General features: G+C 47.0%; 1 protein-coding gene across 1 annotated transcript in view; it reads right to left on the minus strand.

The window, feature by feature from the left end:
- Window positions 1-2,188: 2,188 nt before the first annotated feature.
- The window catches only part of LOC124027705 (kinesin heavy chain-like), a 29,186-nt gene continuing 12,924 nt past the window's right edge, over window positions 2,189-18,450 (minus strand). Inside the window, exons 6-16 of the mRNA XM_046340074.1 lie at window positions 12,920-13,039; window positions 12,523-12,669; window positions 12,057-12,254; window positions 11,738-11,855; window positions 11,565-11,641; window positions 11,318-11,427; window positions 10,096-10,258; window positions 8,838-8,909; window positions 7,829-7,933; window positions 4,619-4,835; window positions 2,189-4,325 (exon numbers count right to left, since the gene is read on the minus strand). Of these exons, the coding sequence (XP_046196030.1) occupies window positions 4,228-4,325; window positions 4,619-4,835; window positions 7,829-7,933; window positions 8,838-8,909; window positions 10,096-10,258; window positions 11,318-11,427; window positions 11,565-11,641; window positions 11,738-11,855; window positions 12,057-12,254; window positions 12,523-12,669; window positions 12,920-13,039 (1,425 nt within the window). The 3' untranslated portion in view covers window positions 2,189-4,227. The remainder of the gene's footprint in view (window positions 4,326-4,618; window positions 4,836-7,828; window positions 7,934-8,837; window positions 8,910-10,095; window positions 10,259-11,317; window positions 11,428-11,564; window positions 11,642-11,737; window positions 11,856-12,056; window positions 12,255-12,522; window positions 12,670-12,919; window positions 13,040-18,450) is intronic.

Genomic DNA, 18,450 nt, shown 5'->3' on the forward strand with positions numbered 1-18,450 from the left:
AGTAGTATGTTATGAACAGATCAGTCAGTCAGTAGTCTGTTATGAACAGATCAGTTAGTAGTCTGTTATGAACAGATCAGTCAGTTAGTAGTCTGTTATGAACAGATCAGTCAGTCAGTAGTCTGTTATGAACAGATCAGTCAGTTAGTAGTGTGTTATGAACAGATCAGTCAGTCTGTTATGAACAGATCAGTCAGTCTGTTATGAACAGATCAGTCAGTTAGTAGTATGTTATGAACAGATCAGTCAGTCAGTAGTCTGTTATGAACAGATCAGTTAGTTAGTAGTCTGTTATGAACAGATCAGTTAGTAGTCTGTTATGAACAGATCAGTCAGTTAGTAGTCTGTTATGAACAGATCAGTTAGTTATTAGTCTGTTATGAACAGATCAGTCAGTTAGTAGTCTGTTATGAACAGATCAGTCAGTTAGTAGTCTGTTATGAACAGGTCAGTCAGTCTGTTATGAACAGATCAGTCAGTTAGTAGTCTGTTATGAACAGATCAGTCAGTTAGTCTGTTATGAACAGATCAGTCAGTTAGTAGTCTGTTATGAACAGGTCAGTCAGTCTGTTATGAACAGATCAGTCAGTTAGTAGTCTGTTATGAACAGATCAGTCAGTTAGTAGTATGTTATGAACAGATCAGTTAGTTAGTAGTCTGTTATGAACAGATCAGTTAGTTAGTCTGTTGTGAACAGATCAGTCAGTTAGTAGTCTGTTATGAACAGATCAGTTAGTAGTCTGTTATGAACAGATCAGTCAGTTAGTCTGTTATGAACAGATCAGTTAGTTAGTAGTCTGTTATGAACAGATCAGTTAGTAGTCTGTTATGAACAGATCAGTCAGTTAGTCTGTTATGAACAGATCAGTTAGTTAGTAGTCTGTTATGAACAGATCAGTCAGTCTGTTATGAACAGATCAGTCATTCATACTCATCGGACAACACATTGGTCTATTCACACCACTGACTGTCTGTAGACCTGAAGATGAAGATGGGAGAGGGATTTAAATCCAGAGCTATTAGTAAATGATTCATTAACATACAAGTAACCTGTGCAGGTGGGTTAGATGTTCTCTACGGACCAATCGGGTTAGATGTTCTCTACGGACCAATCGGGTTAGATGTTCTCTACGGACCAATCGGGTTAGATGTTCTCTACGGACCAATCGGGTTAGATGTTTTCTACGGACCAATCGGGTTAGATGTTCTCTACGGACCAATCAGGTTAGATGTTCTCTACGGACCAATGAGCGGTACAATACAGAGCAGAGCCTGGATTTCATATGGCTACAACAGAATGCAGTGTTTAATTCAGTTCTGGATTTCATATGGCTACAACAGAATACAGTGTTTAATTCAGTTCTGGATTTCATATGGCTACAACAGAATACAGTGTTTAATTCAGTTCTGGATTTCATATGGCTACAACAGAATACAGTGTTTAATTCAGTTCTGGATTTCATATGGCTACAACAGAATACAGTGTTTAATTCAGTTCTGGATTTCATATGGCTACAACAGAATACAGTGTTTAATTAAGTTCTGGATTTCATATGGCTACAACAGAATACAGTGTTTAATTCAGTTCTGGATTTCATATGGCTACAACAGAATACAGTGTTTAATTCAGTTCTGGATTTCATATGGCTACAACAGAATACAGTGTTTAATTCAGTTCTGGATTTCATATGGCTACAACAGAATACAGTGTTTAATTCAGTTCTGGATTTCATATGGCTACAACAGAATACAGTGTTTAATTCAGTTCTGGATTTCATATGGCTACAACAGAATACAGTGTTTAATTCAGTTCTGGATTTCATATGGCTACAACAGAATACAGTGTTTAATTATGTTCTGGATTTCATCACTGTTGAACTTTCAGAGCATGACATTTTTTTACCTCCTCCAATGCTGAGTAGATTTGACAGAATTTTTGTGGTGAACTGCTTGTGTGGACGTGCTGTGTGGACGTGCTGTGTGTGAGAAACAACAACGACACTGAGGAAACTGTGACTGTTATCAACCCTATTGACTAAATGAGACCTGCTATGTTAGATAGCAGGTGTTCCACTCCTGGACACACCAGAGTTTGACATCATTCACTCGTGTTTCATCAACAAACTAAGAAGCTTGTGTGAACTTGAGTGAAGTTTCAATAAAAACAAAACAGTTTATGTTAAATATCTTTATTTATTCGCTTGGATTTAAACATTTCAAATGAATTATACATCATGCAGTTAGAATGGCCATGAATCAATCATATTCCTGCTTTTATCTGGAGCCTCCATAAGATCACAGGCAGAGTTCAAAGCAGCGTCTCAAAGCTCATTGTCCTTGTGGTGCTGTTCCTTCATTGAGGGAACGTCTTACAACACCCCACAGCCATACTACGGTGAGCAGCTATAGGCATGGAGGAGCAAACTGCAACAATGTAACCATTTACAAATGGAACACATGTCTAGAACCTTACGTACATATATCCAAATCATGCTCTGAGATTATCAAATTAAAAGCATAACAGAAATGATCAACACATACTTGGGGAATGGATCTCCATTCAGATGAAACATAATTCACTTCCTGATGAGATTTATTTACATGACCTTTACTTAAAATGAGTTTATATTAGGCAAGTCAGTTACGAAGACATGTTTATTTACAATGACAGTTTGGCAAGTGGTGAGAGGCAAGTTCGGTGATAAATGACGAAAACAATTGGAGCCACATTGTAAGTAGAAAGTTTACATTACATTATTTTTTTTTATACCAATTTCTCTTTCTGTTAGTGTTTTGGATATAGAGTGTATTGCACTGTTCCCCAGGATCACTGCATGAACATCTCTGATTGGCTGATCAGCATCACTGCATTAGCCTAGTATGGATACAGTGCAGTGCACTACACTGTCAAACACTGCCCTCTAATGGTGGATATTGAAATCTACCTCACAATTTGACGCTCTTGGTAACATTGGGACATTTTTTTGGTCTACGCCCCACGAGTTTTTCAACGCAGTGGTCATTACAATCAGTTGCATAATTGAAATTAAAAACTGGATGGTTCGAGCCCTGAATGCTGATTGGCTGACAGTCGTGGTATATCAGACCGTATGACAAAACATGTATTTTTACTGCTCTAAATACATTGGTAACCAGTTTATAATATCAATAAGGCACCTCAGTGGTTTGTGGTATAGGACCAATATACCACGGCTAAGGGCTGTGTCCAGGCACTCCACATTGCGTCGTGCCTTAGAACAGTCCTTAGCCGTGGTATATTGGTCCTATATCACACCCCCTCAGGCCTTATTGCTTAAATAAAGCACAGCTTGTTTTGTAAGTGAATTAAAACATTACATTCAAACTTAGCTTATTTTAAGAATAAAGTGTCCCTAAAAGCATAGGTAAACCATGATCAATATGCTTACCAATACAACAGAGCAAAAACAATGTGCTGATCATAACTGAAGTAAATTAATATGGTGCAAAACACAGTGCAGGTGGGCGATCATTCCAGTCTGAACTTTGAACTTCTTCAGGTGAACTATCATACATTCCTAATGCAGTCGGAAAAGCAAAGGATTCTTCAACATCAAGTAAAGGTCATGTTAACATTACTGTGACATGCTATACAATGTGGTTCTTAGTGGTGGCATATCACCCTCTGTAATATACATGTAACCATCTATCAGCACACATCTTCCCCTCCAAGACACTACAATGAAATATATATGTACATGTACAATGGAAAAGAGAGAGACATACAGTATGTGAAAACTATGAAAGATGCCACAGAGTAGAGTGGAAGGGGGCAGAGGGGTCTTACTCCTAGACCCAGAGGAAGGACAGGAGGATGAGGGCAGAGGGTTCTTACTCCTAGACCCAGAGGAAGGACAGGAGGATGAGGGCAGAGGGGTCTTCCTCCCAGACCCAGAGGAAGGACAGGAGGATGAGGGCAGAGGGGTCTTACTCCTAGACCCAGAGGAAGGACAGGAGGATGAGGGCAGAGGGGTCTTACTCCTAGACCCAGAGGAAGGACAGGAGGATGAGGACAGAGGGGTCTTACTCCTAGACCCAGAGGAAGGACAGAAGGATGAGGACAGAGGGGTCTTACTCCTAGACCCAGAGGAAGGACAAGAGGATGAGGGCAGAGGGGTCTTACTGGGAATGGGACAGTCTGTACCTACCACACATGCACTCGTGACTCAGGGTCTGGATTCTACATGGTTACTTGGTGCTGAGGTTGTAGCTGTGGCTGTAGAGGCCTCCTCCTCTGATGACTGTAGGGGAAGACAAGGGGTGTTGGCCTGGCCGGATGGGCTTAGCTGGAAGACAGAACATAGTCATCAATACAAACACACACTGCCACCCCCACACATTCCACCAACCCACCCTCTTCTCCCTCCCTCCCTCCCTCCCTCCCTCCCTCCCTCCCTCCCTCCCTCCCTCCCTCCCTCCCTCCCTCCCTCCCTCCCTCCCTCCCTCCCTCCCTCCCTCCCTCCCTCCCCCCTCCCCTCCCTCCCTCCCTCCCTCCCACCCTCCTCCCCCCTCCTCCCTCCCTCCCTCCCTCCTCCTCCCTCCTCCCCTCCCTCCCTCCCTCCCCTCCCTCCATCCTTACCGATCTGAGCGGAGTTTCCTCTCCTGGCCATGTTCTTGGTCCTGACGACCTCCTTGATGCGGTCCACCTCTAGCTGGTAGCGTTTCCTGTCCCTCATAGCGTTCTCCTTGGCATCCTTCAGCGCATTCTCCAGGGCCTTGACCCGCTCGGCCGTGGCCCGCAGACGCTTCTCCAGCTTGGGAAGCTCGCAGCGAAGGTCCGCGTTGTCACGCACCAACTGGGAGGGAGAGGGGGACACAGGGAGGGAGGGAGGGAGGGAGGGAGGGAGGGAGGGAGGGGACACAGGGAAGGAGGGAGGGGGAGACGGGGAGGGAGAGAGGGAGGGAGGGAGGGGGAGACGGGGAGGGAGGGAGGGAGGGAGGGAGGGAAAGGGGGAGACGGGGAGGGAGAGAGGGAGGGAGGGAGGGAGGGGGAGACGGGGAGGGAGGGGGAGGGAGAGAGGGAGGGAGGGAGGGGGAGACGGGGAGGGAGGGAGGGAAACAGAGATATGAGGGTCAGCTTACGAAGCTTGCAGCGCAGGTCCGCGTTATCATGCACCAACTGGATGGACACTGCCAGAAGGGGGCAGGAATAATAAATCAATCAAATGTATTTATCATTTTGAACAAATCAAACAATCAGACGATACATTTTCTCTACCTGCAAAGATGTACAGTACCTGCTTAATAATGTCCCAGTACAGGACCTGCTTAATAATGTCCCAGTACCTGCTTAATAATGTCCCAGTACAGTACCTGCTTAATAATGTCCCAGTTCAGTACCTGCTTAATAATGTCCCAGTTCAGTACCTGCTTAATAATGTCCCAGTACAGTACCTGCTTAATAATGTCCCAGTACAGTACCTGCTTAATAATGTCCCAGTACAGGACCTGCTTAATAATGTCCCAGTACAGGACCTGCTTAATAATGTCCCAGTACAGGACCTGCTTAATAATGTCCCAGTTCAGTACCTGCTTAATAATGTCCCAGTACAGTACCTGCTTAATAATGTCCCAGTACAGTACCTGCTTAATAATGTCCCAGTACAGGACCTGCTTAATAATGTCCCAGTACAGGACCTGCTTAATAATGTCCCAGTACAGTACCTGCTTAATAATGTCCCAGTACAGTACCTGCTTAATAATGTCCCAGTACAGTACCTGCTTAATAATGTCCCAGTACAGTACCTGCTTAATAATGTCCCAGTACAGTACCTGCTTAATAATGTCCCAGTACAGGACCTGCTTAATAATGTCCCAGTACAGTACCTGCTTAATAATGTCCCAGTACAGTACCTGCTTAATAATGTCCCAGTACAGTACCTGCTTAATAATGTCCCAGTACAGTACCTGCTTAATAATGTCCCAGTACAGTACCTGCTTAATAATGTCCCAGTACAGGACCTGCTTAATAATGTCCCAGTACAGTACCTGCTTAATAATGTCCCAGTACAGTACCTGCTTAATAATGTCCCAGTACAGGACCTGCTTAATAATGTCCCAGTACAGGACCTGCTTAATAATGTCCCAGTACAGGACCTGCTTAATAATGTCCCAGTACAGGACCTGCTTAATAATGTCCCAGTACAGTACCTGCTTAATAATGTCCCAGTACAGTACCTGCTTAATAATGTCCCAGTACAGGACCTGCTTAATAATGTCCCAGTACAGTACCTGCTTAATAATGTCCCAGTACAGGACCTGCTTAATAATGTCCCAGTACAGGACCTGCTTAATAATGTCCCAGTACAGGACCTGCTTAATAATGTCCCAGTACAGGACCTGCTTAATAATGTCCCAGTACAGGACCTGCTTAATAATGTCCCAGTACAGTACCTGCTTAATAATGTCCCAGTACAGTACCTGCTTAATAATGTCCCAGTACAGGACCTGCTTAATAATGTCCCAGTACAGGACCTGCTTAATAATGTCCCAGTACAGTACCTGCTTAATAATGTCCCAGTACAGTACCTGCTTAATAATGTCCCAGTACAGTACCTGCTTAATAATGTCCCAGTACAGTACCTGCTTAATAATGTCCCAGTACAGGACCTGCTTAATAATGTCCCAGTACAGGACCTGCTTAATAATGTCCCAGTACAGGACCTGCTTAATAATGTCCCAGTACAGTACCTGCTTAATAATGTCCCAGTACAGTACCTGCTTAATAATGTCCCAGTACAGTACCTAATTAATAATGTCCCAGTACAGTACCTGCTTAATAATGTCCCAGTACAGGACCTGCTTAATAATGTCCCAGTACAGGACCTGCTTAATAATGTCCCAGTACAGGACCTGATTAATAATGTCCCAGTACAGTACCTGCTTAATAATGTCCCAGTACAGTACCTGCTTAATAATGTCCCAGTACAGTACCTGCTTAATAATGTCCCAGTACCTGCTTAATAATGTCCCAGTACAGGACCTGCTTAATAATGTCCCAGTTCAGTACCTGCTTAATAATGTCCCAGTACAGTACCTGCTTAATAATGTCCCAGTACAGGACCTGCTTAATAAAGTCCCAGTACAGTACCTGCTTAATAATGTCCCAGTACCTGCTTAATAATGTCCCAGTTCAGTACCTGCTTAATAATGTCCCAGTTCAGTACCTGCTTAATAATGTCCCAGTACAGTACCTGCTTAATAATGTCCCAGTACAGTACCTGCTTAATAATGTCCTAGTACAGTACCTGCTTAATAATGTCCCAGTTCAGTACCTGCTTAATAATGTCCCAGTTCAGTACCTGCTTAATAATGTCCCAGTACAGTACCTGCTTAATAATGTCCCAGTACAGTACCTGCTTAATAATGTCCCAGTACAGTACCTGCTTAATAATGTCCCAGTACCTGCTTAATAATGTCCCAGTTCAGTACCTGCTTAATAATGTCCCAGTTCAGTACCTGCTTAATAATGTCCCAGTACAGTACCTGCTTAATAATGTCCCAGTACAGTACCTGCTTAATAATGTCCCAGTACAGTACCTGCTTAATAATGTCCCAGTACCTGCTTAATAATGTCCCAGTTCAGTACCTGCTTAATAATGTCCCAGTTCAGTACCTGCTTAATAATGTCCCAGTACAGTACCTGCTTAATAAAGTCCCAGTACAGTACCTGCTTAATAATGTCCCAGTACCTGCTTAATAATGTCCCAGTACCTGCTTAATAATGTCCCAGTACCTGCTTAATAATGTCCCAGTACAGTACCTGCTTAATAATGTCCCAGTACAGTACCTGCTTGTGGACTTTAGTGAGTTGCTCCAGGTTATTCTCCAGGAAGGAGATCTTCTGTTTCTGGGCGGCGCTGCCCACTCCATCCTCACAGTCCAGCTCTGCACTCTGAACACAACAGGAGAGGAGAGAAACATCAATCAGTCTGTCAACACAGAGCACAGACTATAGACTACAGAGCACAGACTATAGACTACAGAGCACAGACTATAGACTACAGAGCACAGACTATAGACTACAGAGCACAGACTACAGACTACTGCCAACTCTGCACTCTGGGCATAACAGGAGAGGAGACAGACAGTCAATACAGACTACAGACTACTGCCCACTCTGGACATAACAGGAGAGGAGAGAAACATCAGTCAGTCTGTCAACACAAAGCACAGACTATAGACTACAGAGCGCAGACTACAGACTACAGTGCAGACTACAGAGCACAGACTACAGACTACAGAGGGCAGACTACAGACTACAGAGTGCATACTACAGAGCACAGACTACAGACTACAGAGGGCAGACTATAGACTACAGAGCACAGACTACAGAGCACAGACTACAGACTACAGAGGGCAGACTACAGTGCAGACTACAGAGCACAAACTACAGACTACAGAGGGCAGACTACAGACTACAGAGTGCATACTACAGAGCACAGACTACAGACTACAGAGGGCAGACTATAGACTACAGAGCACAGACTACAGAGCACAGACTACAGACTACAGAGGGCAGACTACAGTGCAGACTACAGAGCACAAACTACAGACTACAGAGGGCAGACTACAGACTACAGAGTGCATACTACAGAGCACAGACTACAGACTACAGAGGGCAGACTATAGACTACAGAGCACAGACTACAGAGCACAGACTACAGACTACAGAGGGCAGACTACAGACTACAGGTCCTCACTGAAAGACAACAGACTACAGACGAGTATCTCTGACATTCTGCAGACAGGTTGGGGCATTCTGATACACAGCCTCTCATGGGAGAATACCTCCTTACCTTCTTGACGCGTGTTGTGAGGTCTTGAACAAAGAGCCTGCGTAGGTTATGAAGAGTCTGCAGCTCCTTGGCCTGTAAAGACAAAACAGAGAGAAAACACACTTGTGCTCAGTGTGAAATGTTGAAATGGACTTATATGATGTATTGTTTTATCTGCAAGACTTAGGAAGTGAAGAGCTATAGCCAGCCAGCCAGCCAGCCAGTCAGCCAGCCAGTCAGTCAGTAGTGAGTCAGTCAGTAGTGAGTCAGCCAGCCAGTGAGTCAGCCAGTGAGTCAGCCAGCCAGCCAACCAGCCAGTCAGTGAGCCAGTCAGTGAGTCAGTGAGTCAGTCAGTCAGCCAGCCAGCCAGCCAGCCAGCCAGCCAGCCAGCCAGCCAGCCAGCCAGCTAGCCAGTGAGTCAGTCAGTCAGTCAGTCAGTCAGTGAGTCAGCGAGCCAGTCAGTCAGTCAGTCAGTCAGTAGTGAGTCAGTCAGCCAGTCAGTCAGCCAGCCAGCCAGCCAGCCAGTCAGTCAGTAGTGAGTCAGCCAGCCAGCCAGTCAGTAGTGAGTTAGTCAGCCAGCCAACCAGTCAGCCAGCCAGTCAGCAAGCCAGCCAGTCAGTCAGTCAGTAGTGAGTCAGTCAGCCAGTCAGCCAGCCAGTCAGTCAGTCAGCCAGCCAGGCAGCCAGTCAGTCAGTCAGTAGTGAGTCAGTCAGCCAGCCAGTCAGTGAGTCAGCCAGCCAGCCAGTCAGTGAGCCAGTCAGTCAGTCAGTGAGTCAGTCAGACAGTCAGTCAGCCAGCCAGCCAGCCAGCCAGTGAGTCAGTCAGTCAGTGAGTCAGCCAGCCAGCCAGCCAGTCAGTGAGCCAGTCAGTCAGACAGACAGTCAGTCAGCCAGCCAGCCAGCCAGCGAGTCAGTCAGTGAGTCAGCCAGCCAGCCAGTCAGTCAGTCAGTCAGCCAGTCAGTCAGCCAGTCAGTGAGTCAGCCAGTCAGTGAGCCAGTCAGTGAGTCAGTCAGTCAGTCAGTCAGTGAGTCAGCCAGCCAGCCAGTCAGTGAGCCAGTCAGTCAGTCAGTCAGTGAGTCAGTCAGTCAGACAGCCAGCCAGCCAGCCAGCCAGCCAGCCAGCCAGCCAGCCAGTGAGTCAGTGAGTCAGCCAGCCAGTGAGTCAGTGAGTCAGCCAGCCAGCCAGCCAGCCAGTCAGTCAGCCAGTCAGTCAGCCAGTCAGTGAGCAACCAGCCAGCCAGTCAGTGAGTCAGTCAGTCAGTCATAGAGCCTTGACGTACCACAGTCTCCTCCAGTCCCTTGAGGTCCTGTCTGGCCTGCTCTCTCTGCTCGTTGAAGATGACCAGCTTCTGGAGCGTCATGTCCTTCTCCTGTTCCTCCACCTTCAGCTTCTCATGGTCAGACATCAGCTTCCTCTGCTCCAGCATCAGGCCCTGGTTCAGACTGGGAGAGACACGGAGGAGGAGAGGGGGATAGCAGAGGTAGGGGAGAGGTAGGGGAGAGGTAGGGGAGGGGTAGAGGAGAGGTAGAGGAGAGGTATGGGAGAGGTAGGGGAGAGGAAGAAGAGAGGTAGAGGAGAGGTAGGGGAGGGGTGGGGGAGGGGTAGAGGAAAGGTAGCGGAGAGGAAGAGGAGATGTAGGGGAGAGGTAGAGGAGAGGTAGGGGAGAGGTAGAGGAGAGGTATGAGAGATGTTGGGGAGAGGTAGAGGAGAGGTAGGGAGAGGTAGAGGAGAGGTAGAGGTAGGGGAGAGGTAGTGGAGAGGTAGTGGAGAGGTAAGGGAGAGGTAGAGGAGAGGTAGAGGAGAGGTAGAGGAGAGGTAGGGGAGAGGTAGGGGGAGGTAGAGGGGAGGTAGAGGAGAGGTAGAGGAGAGGTAGGGGAGAGGTAGGGGAGAGGTAGAGGAGAGGTAGTGGGGAGAGGTAGAGGAGAGGTAGAGGAGAGGTAGAGGAGAGGTAGAGGAGAGGTAGGGGAGAGGTAGAGGAGAGGTAGGGGAGAGGTAGGGGAGAGGTAGGGGAGAGGTAGGGGAGAGGAAGTGGAAAGGGTGAAAAGGAGGAGAGAAAAGACTAAGTTATAGAGGCTTTATGGAGCTTTATAAGGCCTATTCAGATGTAATGACCTTTATACCACCTTTCATTTAGTACTGCATTATGACAGCCTGTAAAGAATTTGTGAAGCCATTATGAATGCCCTATGAAGCCTTTATGAATGCCCTATGAAGCCTTTATGAATGCCCTATGAAGCCTTTATAAATGTCCTATGAAGCCTTTATAAATGTCCTATGAAGCCTTTATAAATGTCCTATGAAGCCTTTATGAATGCCCTATGAAGCCTTTATGAATGCCCTATGAAGCCTTTATGAATGCCCTATGAAGCCTTTATAAATGTCCTATGAAGCCTTTGTGAATGCCCTATGAAGCCTTTATGAATGCCCTATGAAGCCTTTATAAATGCCGTAGCAGTTAGAAAAGCACAGAGAGTGGCCGGACGGTATATATAGCTTCTCACTCTGTGAGTTCATCCAGCGTCCTCTGTTTGTCATCGATCTCGTCCCTGAGTCGGGCCAGCTGCTTCTGGTGGGCCTCTCTGTGAGCCTCCATCTGATGTTCTAGAGTCTTCTACAGGATGGACAGGAGGACGGATCAAAGGACACACACAGAGAGACACACGGGTAAATCTAATCTGTTTCTCCAACAGAATAATCATCCTACTTCCAGATCCACCTTGTGGACGTCTTAATCCCAGGTTTAATCACCTTAACCTCCTCTTCACCCTCCAGTCTACTGACGTGCTCCTTCTCCGTGTCCACCACTGACACCTCGTGCATTTTCTCTGAGGAACAACAATGTGAACAACAATGTGAAGCATGTTGTAAAGGAAGCAGTGGTGTGGATAGAGGGGACGTGTAGAGGGAGTCGTGCGTCTCACCCTGAGCGTGCATCTTGGCCAGCTCCTCAGTCAGAGCGTCCTGACTCTCCTCCAGCTGTCTCTTCTTCTGTTCCATGTTCTGCATGTAGTCTGTCAGGGACTTGATCTTGGCCTGGTGCTGCAGGACAACACACCAACACCGGGTCAGCGCTTCAAAACCTTCCCTGTTGTCACATCTACTGAACACAGCCCTGTTTGGCCGTTTTGTAGGACTTTAGCAGAGAGTGAAAAGATATTCAGAGACTCAACGTAGGACAATGAAAGTACATTTCTGCATCGGCCTTTAGACGCTTCACAATGAACCCGGCCCCTCTGTTACCTGGGAGATGAGCAGCTGACAGGAAGCCAGCTCCTTCTCGTTGGCGGCCATCTTGCGTGAGGTGTCACCCTGGGAGCTTTCCAGCTGCTTGGAGCGGTTCACCAGAGACTTGACCTCTGACCTCATCTTACTGATGTAGAGACGGGTCATGGTGAACTCTTCCTCAATCACTCCACCGTTACCGTTCCCCTCAGCCATCTAGACAGGAAACAGAAGACCTCATATAAAGCCTGGGGAACAGTAGGATTAGAACCAGGAGGAAGATTTACTGTTAGGAAACTAAAGAGCATCAACTCTGACTCATGTTGTATGTTGTGGAGAGGTTTGCTAGCTACACAGGTCAACCATGTTACAACCTGTTAAGTTAACAGGACTGTTGTGAATGGGTCTGTTTGTATTTGGTTCGGTGTGTGTGTGTTTCTACTTTGTGTGTGTCTATGTGTATCTGCTGTGTAGGTCCCCTCACCATCTTGATGTCGCTGGTGCCCATGGTGGCTCCTATCTCACTGAGGTCTCTGAGCAGCAGGTGGAGGATCTCTGCGGCTCTCTTCTTCTGGTGTCCACTGAGCTCCTGGAGCGTGGTCAGCTCCATCTGAACTGACAACAGGACCGTCTGGGGAACACACATCAGTCACATGCCAGTTGTCCTTCACCACATCATTAAGGACCCTCTATACGGTTCTAGTACCTCATCTATCCACAGGGGAAACTTGGGAAGACTCATTAGAACATAGGTATATGGATCACTCACACATCAGGGGGTACCTCGGCAGAATGACATGTCATTAAGGGTGCAGTAAACCCCATAATAAGCTGAACTGCTCTAGGCCCCTCTATCCCTCCCATCATGCCCAGAGACCCACAGTCCTCTGCTGCAGCTCCTCTTGCAGCTGTTGGTTGGCCTGGCTCCTGTCCTCCACCTCCTGGCTCTTCTGATCGTAGTTCACAGCCAGCTCCTCCAACGCCTGCAGCACCTCCTTCACCTAGAGCCATAAGAACATAATGATGAACATCTAGTCAAATGGCTACCCAGACTATTCACATCTCCCCCTCCCCTCTCCACACCACTGCCACTCTCTGTTGTCATCGATGCAGAGTCACTTTAATTAACTCTGTACATACTACCTCAACTAACCGGTGCCCCTGCAAATTGACTGTACCGGTACCCCCTGTATATAGCCTCCACATTGACTGTACCGGCTCCCCCCTGTATATAGCCTCCACATTGACTCTGTACCGGTACCCCCTGTATATAGCCTCCATATTGACTCTGTACCAGTACCCCCTGTATAAGGCCTCCACATTGACTCTGTACCAGTACCCCCTGTATATAGCCTCCACATTGACTCTGTACCGGTACCCCCTGTATATAGCCTCCACATTGACTCTGTACCGGTACCCCCTGTATATAGCCTCCACATTGACTCTGTACTGGTACCACCTGTATATAGCCTCCACATTGACTCTGTACTGGTACCTCCTGTATATAGCCTCCACATTGACTCTGTACCAGTACCCCCTGTATAAGGCCTCCACATTGACTCTGTACCAGTACCCCCTGTATATAGCCTCCACATTGACTCTGTACCGGTACCCCCTGTATATAGCCTCCACATTGACTCTGTACCGGTACCCCCTGTATATAGCCTCCACATTGACTCTGTACTGGTACCACCTGTATATAGCCTCCACATTGACTCTGTACTGGTACCTCCTGTATATAGCCTCCACATTGACTCTGTACCGGTACCCTCCTGTATATAACCTCCACATTAACTCTGTACCGGTACCCTCCTGTATATAGCCTCCACATTGACTCTGTACCGGTACCCTCCTGTATATAGCCTCCACATTAACTCTGTACTGGTACCCTCTGTATATAGCCTCCACATTGACTCTGTACCGGTACCCCCTGTATATAGCCTCCATATTGACTCTGTACCAGTACCCCCTGTATATAGCCTCCACATTGACTCTGTACCGGTACCCCCTGTATATAGCCTCCACATTGGCTCTGTACCGGTACCCCCTGTATATAGCCTCCACATTGACTCTGTATTGGTGTAACAGTATAATTTTTAAACCGTCCCCTCGCCCATACCCGGGCGCGAACCAGGGACCTTCTGCACACAACGACAACAGTCACCCTCGAAGCATCGTTACCCATCGCTCCACAAAAGCCGCGGCCCTTGCAGAGCAACGGGAAACACTACTTCAAGGTCTCAGAGCAAGTGACGTAACCAATTGAAACGCTATTTAGCGCACACCGCTAACTAAGCTATCCGTTTCACATCCGTTACACTGGTACCACCTGTATATAGCCTCCACATTGACTCTGTACCAGTACCCCCTGTATAAGGCCTCCACATTGACTCTGTACCAGTACCCCCTGTATATAGCCTCCACATTGACTCTGTACCGGTACCCCCTGTAAATAGCCTCCACATTGACTCTGTACTGGTACCCTCTGTATATAGCCTCCACATTGACTCTGTACTGGTACCCTCTGTATATAACCTCCACATTGACTCTGTACCGGTACCCTCTGTATATCCACCTCCACATTGACTCTGTACCGGTACCCTCTGTATATTGCCTCCACATTGACTCTGTACCGGTACCCTCTGTATATTGCCTCCACATTGACTCTGTACCGGTACCCCCTGTATATAGCCTCCACATTGACTCTGTACTGGTACCACCTGTATTTAGCCTCCACATTGACTCTGTACCGGTACCCTCTGTATATAGCCTCCACATTGACTCTGTACTGGTACCCTCTGTATATAACCTCCACATTGACTCTGTACCGGTACCCTCTGTATATAGCCTCCACATTGACTCTGTACTGGTACCCTCTGTATATAGCCTCCACATTAACTCTGTACTGGTACCCTCTGTATATAGCCTCCACATTAACTCTGTACTGGTACCCTCTGTATATAACCTCCACATTGACTCTGTACCGGTACCCCCTGTATATAGCCTCCACATTGACTCTGTACCAGTACCCTCTGTATATAGCCTCCACATTGACTCTGTACTGGTACCCTCTGTATATAACCTCCACATTGACTCTGTACCGGTACCCTCTGTATATAGCCTCCACATTGACTCTGTACTGGTACCCTCTGTATATAGCCTCCACATTAACTCTGTACTGGTACCCTCTGTATATAGCCTCCACATTAACTCTGTACTGGTACCCTCTGTATATAACCTCCACATTGACTCTGTACCGGTACCCCCTGTATATAGCCTCCACATTGACTCTGTACCAGTACCCTCTGTATATAGCCTCCACATTGACTCTATATATATATATATATATATATATATATATGCACTCTGTACCGGTACCCTCTGTATGTAGCCTCCACATTGACTCTGTACCGGTACACTCTGTATATAACCTCCACATTGACTCTGTACTGGTACCACCTGTATTTAGCCTCCACATTGACTCTGTACCAGTACCCTCTGTATATAGCCTCCACATTGACTCTGTACTGGTACCCTCTGTATGTAGCCTCCACGTTGACTTTGTATCGGTACCCCCTGTATATAGCCTCCACAATGACTCTGTACCGGCTCCCCTCTGTATATAGCCTCCACAATGACTCTGTACCGGTACCCCCTGTATATAGCCTCCACATTGACTCTGTACTGGTACCCCTGTATATAGCCTCCACATTGACTCTGTACTGGTACCCCTGTATATAGCCTCCACATTGACTCTGTACTGGTACCCCTGTATATAACCTCCACAATGACTCTGTACTGGTACCCCTGTATATAGCCTCCACATTGACTCTGTATCGGTACCCCCTGTGTATAGCCTCCACAATGACTCTGTACCGGTACCCCCTGTATATAGCCTCCACATTGACTCTGTACTGGTACCCTCTGTATATAGCCTCCACATTGACTCTGTACTGGTACCCTCTGTATATAGCCTCCACATTGACTCTGTACTGGTACCCTCTGTATATAGCCTCCACATTAACTCTGTACTGGTACCCTCTGTATATAACCTCCACAATGACTCTGTACTGGTACCCCTGTATATAGCCTCCACATTGACTCTGTACTGGTACCCCTGTATATAGCCTCCACATTGACTCTGTACTGGTACCCTCTGTATATAGCCTCCACAATGACTCTGTACGGTACCCCTGTATATAGCCTCCACATTGACTCTGTACTGGTACCCTCTGTATATAGCCTCCACATTGACTCTGTACTGGTACCCTCTGTATATAGCCTCCACATTGACTCTGTACTGGTACCCTCTGTATATAGCCTCCACATTGACTCTGTACTGGTACCCTCTGTATATAGCCTCCACATTAACTCTGTACTGGTACCCTCTGTATATAACCTCCACAATGACTCTGTACCGGTACCCCCTGTATATAGCCTCCACAATGACTCTGTACCGGTACCCCCTGTATATAGCCTCCACATTGACTCTGTATCGGTACCCCCTGTATATAGCCTCCACAATGACTCTGTACCGGTACCCCCTGTATATAGCCTCCACAATGACTCTGTACCGGTACCCCCTGTATATAGCCTCCACATTGACTCTGTATCGGTACTCCCTGTATATAGCCTCCACAATGACTCTGTACCGGTACCCCCTGTATATAGCCTCCACATTGACTCTGTACCGGTACCCCCTGTATATAGCCTCCACATTGACTCTGTATCGGTACCCCCTGTATATAGCCTCCACAATGACTCTGTACCGGTACCCCCTGTATATAGCCTCCACATTGACTCTGTATCGGTACCCCCTGTATATAGCCTCCACAATGACTCTGTACCGGTAGCCCCCCTGTATATAGCCTCCACATTGACTCTGTACCGGTACCCCCTGTATATAGCCTCCACAATGACTCTGTACCGGTACCCCTGTATATAGCCTCCACATTGACTCTGTATCGGTACCCCCTGTATATAGCCTCCACAATGACTCTGTACCGGTACCCCCTGTATATAGCCTCCACATTGACTCTGTACCGGTACCCCCTGTATATAACCTCCACAATGACTCTGTACCGGTACCCCCTGTATATAGCCTCCACATTGACTCTGTATCGGTACCCCCTGTATATAGCCTCCACAATGACTCTGTACCGGTACCCCCTGTACATAGCCTCCACATTGACTCTGTATCGGTACCCCCTGTATATAGCCTCCACAATGACTCTGTACCGGTACCCCCTGTATATAGCCTCCACATTGACTCTGTACCGGTACAATATAATAATAATAATATATGCCATTTAGCAGACGCTTTTATCCAAAGCGACTTACAGTCATGTGTGCATACATTCTACGTATGGGTGGTCCCGGGGATCGAACCCACTACCCTGGCGTTACAAGCGCCATGCTCTACCAACTGAGCTACAGAAGGAGGTTACACGGTACCCCCTGTATATAACCTCCACATTGACTCTGTACCGGTACCCCCTGTATATAGCCTCCACATTGACTCTGTACCGGTACCCCCTGTATATAACCTCCACATTGAATCTGTACCAGTACCCCCTGTATATAGCCTCCACATTAACTCTGTACCGGTACCCCCTGTATATAACCTCCACATTGACTCTGTACCAGTACCCCCTGTATATAGCCTCCACATTAACTCTGTACCGGTACCCCCTGTATATAGCCTCCACAATGACTCTGTACCAGTACCCCCTGTATATAACCTCCACATTGACTCTTTACCGGTACCCCTGTATATAACCTCCACATTGACTCTGTACTGGTACCCCTGTATATAGCCTCCACATTGACTCTGTACCAGTACCCTCTGTATATAGCCTCCACATTGACTCTGTATGGTACCCCCTGTATATAGCCTCCACATATGACTCCTGTATATAGCCTCCACATATGACTCTGTACCGGTACCCTCTGTATGTAGCCTCCACATTGACTCTGTACCGGTACACTCTGCATATAGCCTCCACATTGACTCTGTACTGGTACCCTCTGTATATAGCCTCCACATTGACTCTGTACTGGTACCCTCTGTATATAACCTCCACATTAACTCTGTACTGGTACCCTCTGTATATAGCCTCCACAATGACTCTGTACTGGTACCCCCTGTATATAGCCTCCACATTAACTCTGTACTGGTACCCCCTGTATATAACCTCCACATTGACTCTGTACTGGTACTCCCTGTATATAGCCTCCACATTGACTCTGTACTGGTACCCTCTGTATACAACCTCCACATTGACTCTGTACCGGTACCCCCTGTATATAGCCTCCACATTGACTCTGTACTGGTACCCCCTGTATATAACCTCCACATTGACTCTGTACTGGTACCCCCTGTATATAGCCTCCACATTGACTCTGTACTGGT

This window comes from Oncorhynchus gorbuscha, unplaced genomic scaffold (genome assembly GCF_021184085.1).
Source record: "Oncorhynchus gorbuscha isolate QuinsamMale2020 ecotype Even-year unplaced genomic scaffold, OgorEven_v1.0 Un_scaffold_3500, whole genome shotgun sequence".
NCBI classification, from domain to species: Eukaryota; Metazoa; Chordata; class Actinopteri; order Salmoniformes; family Salmonidae; genus Oncorhynchus; species Oncorhynchus gorbuscha.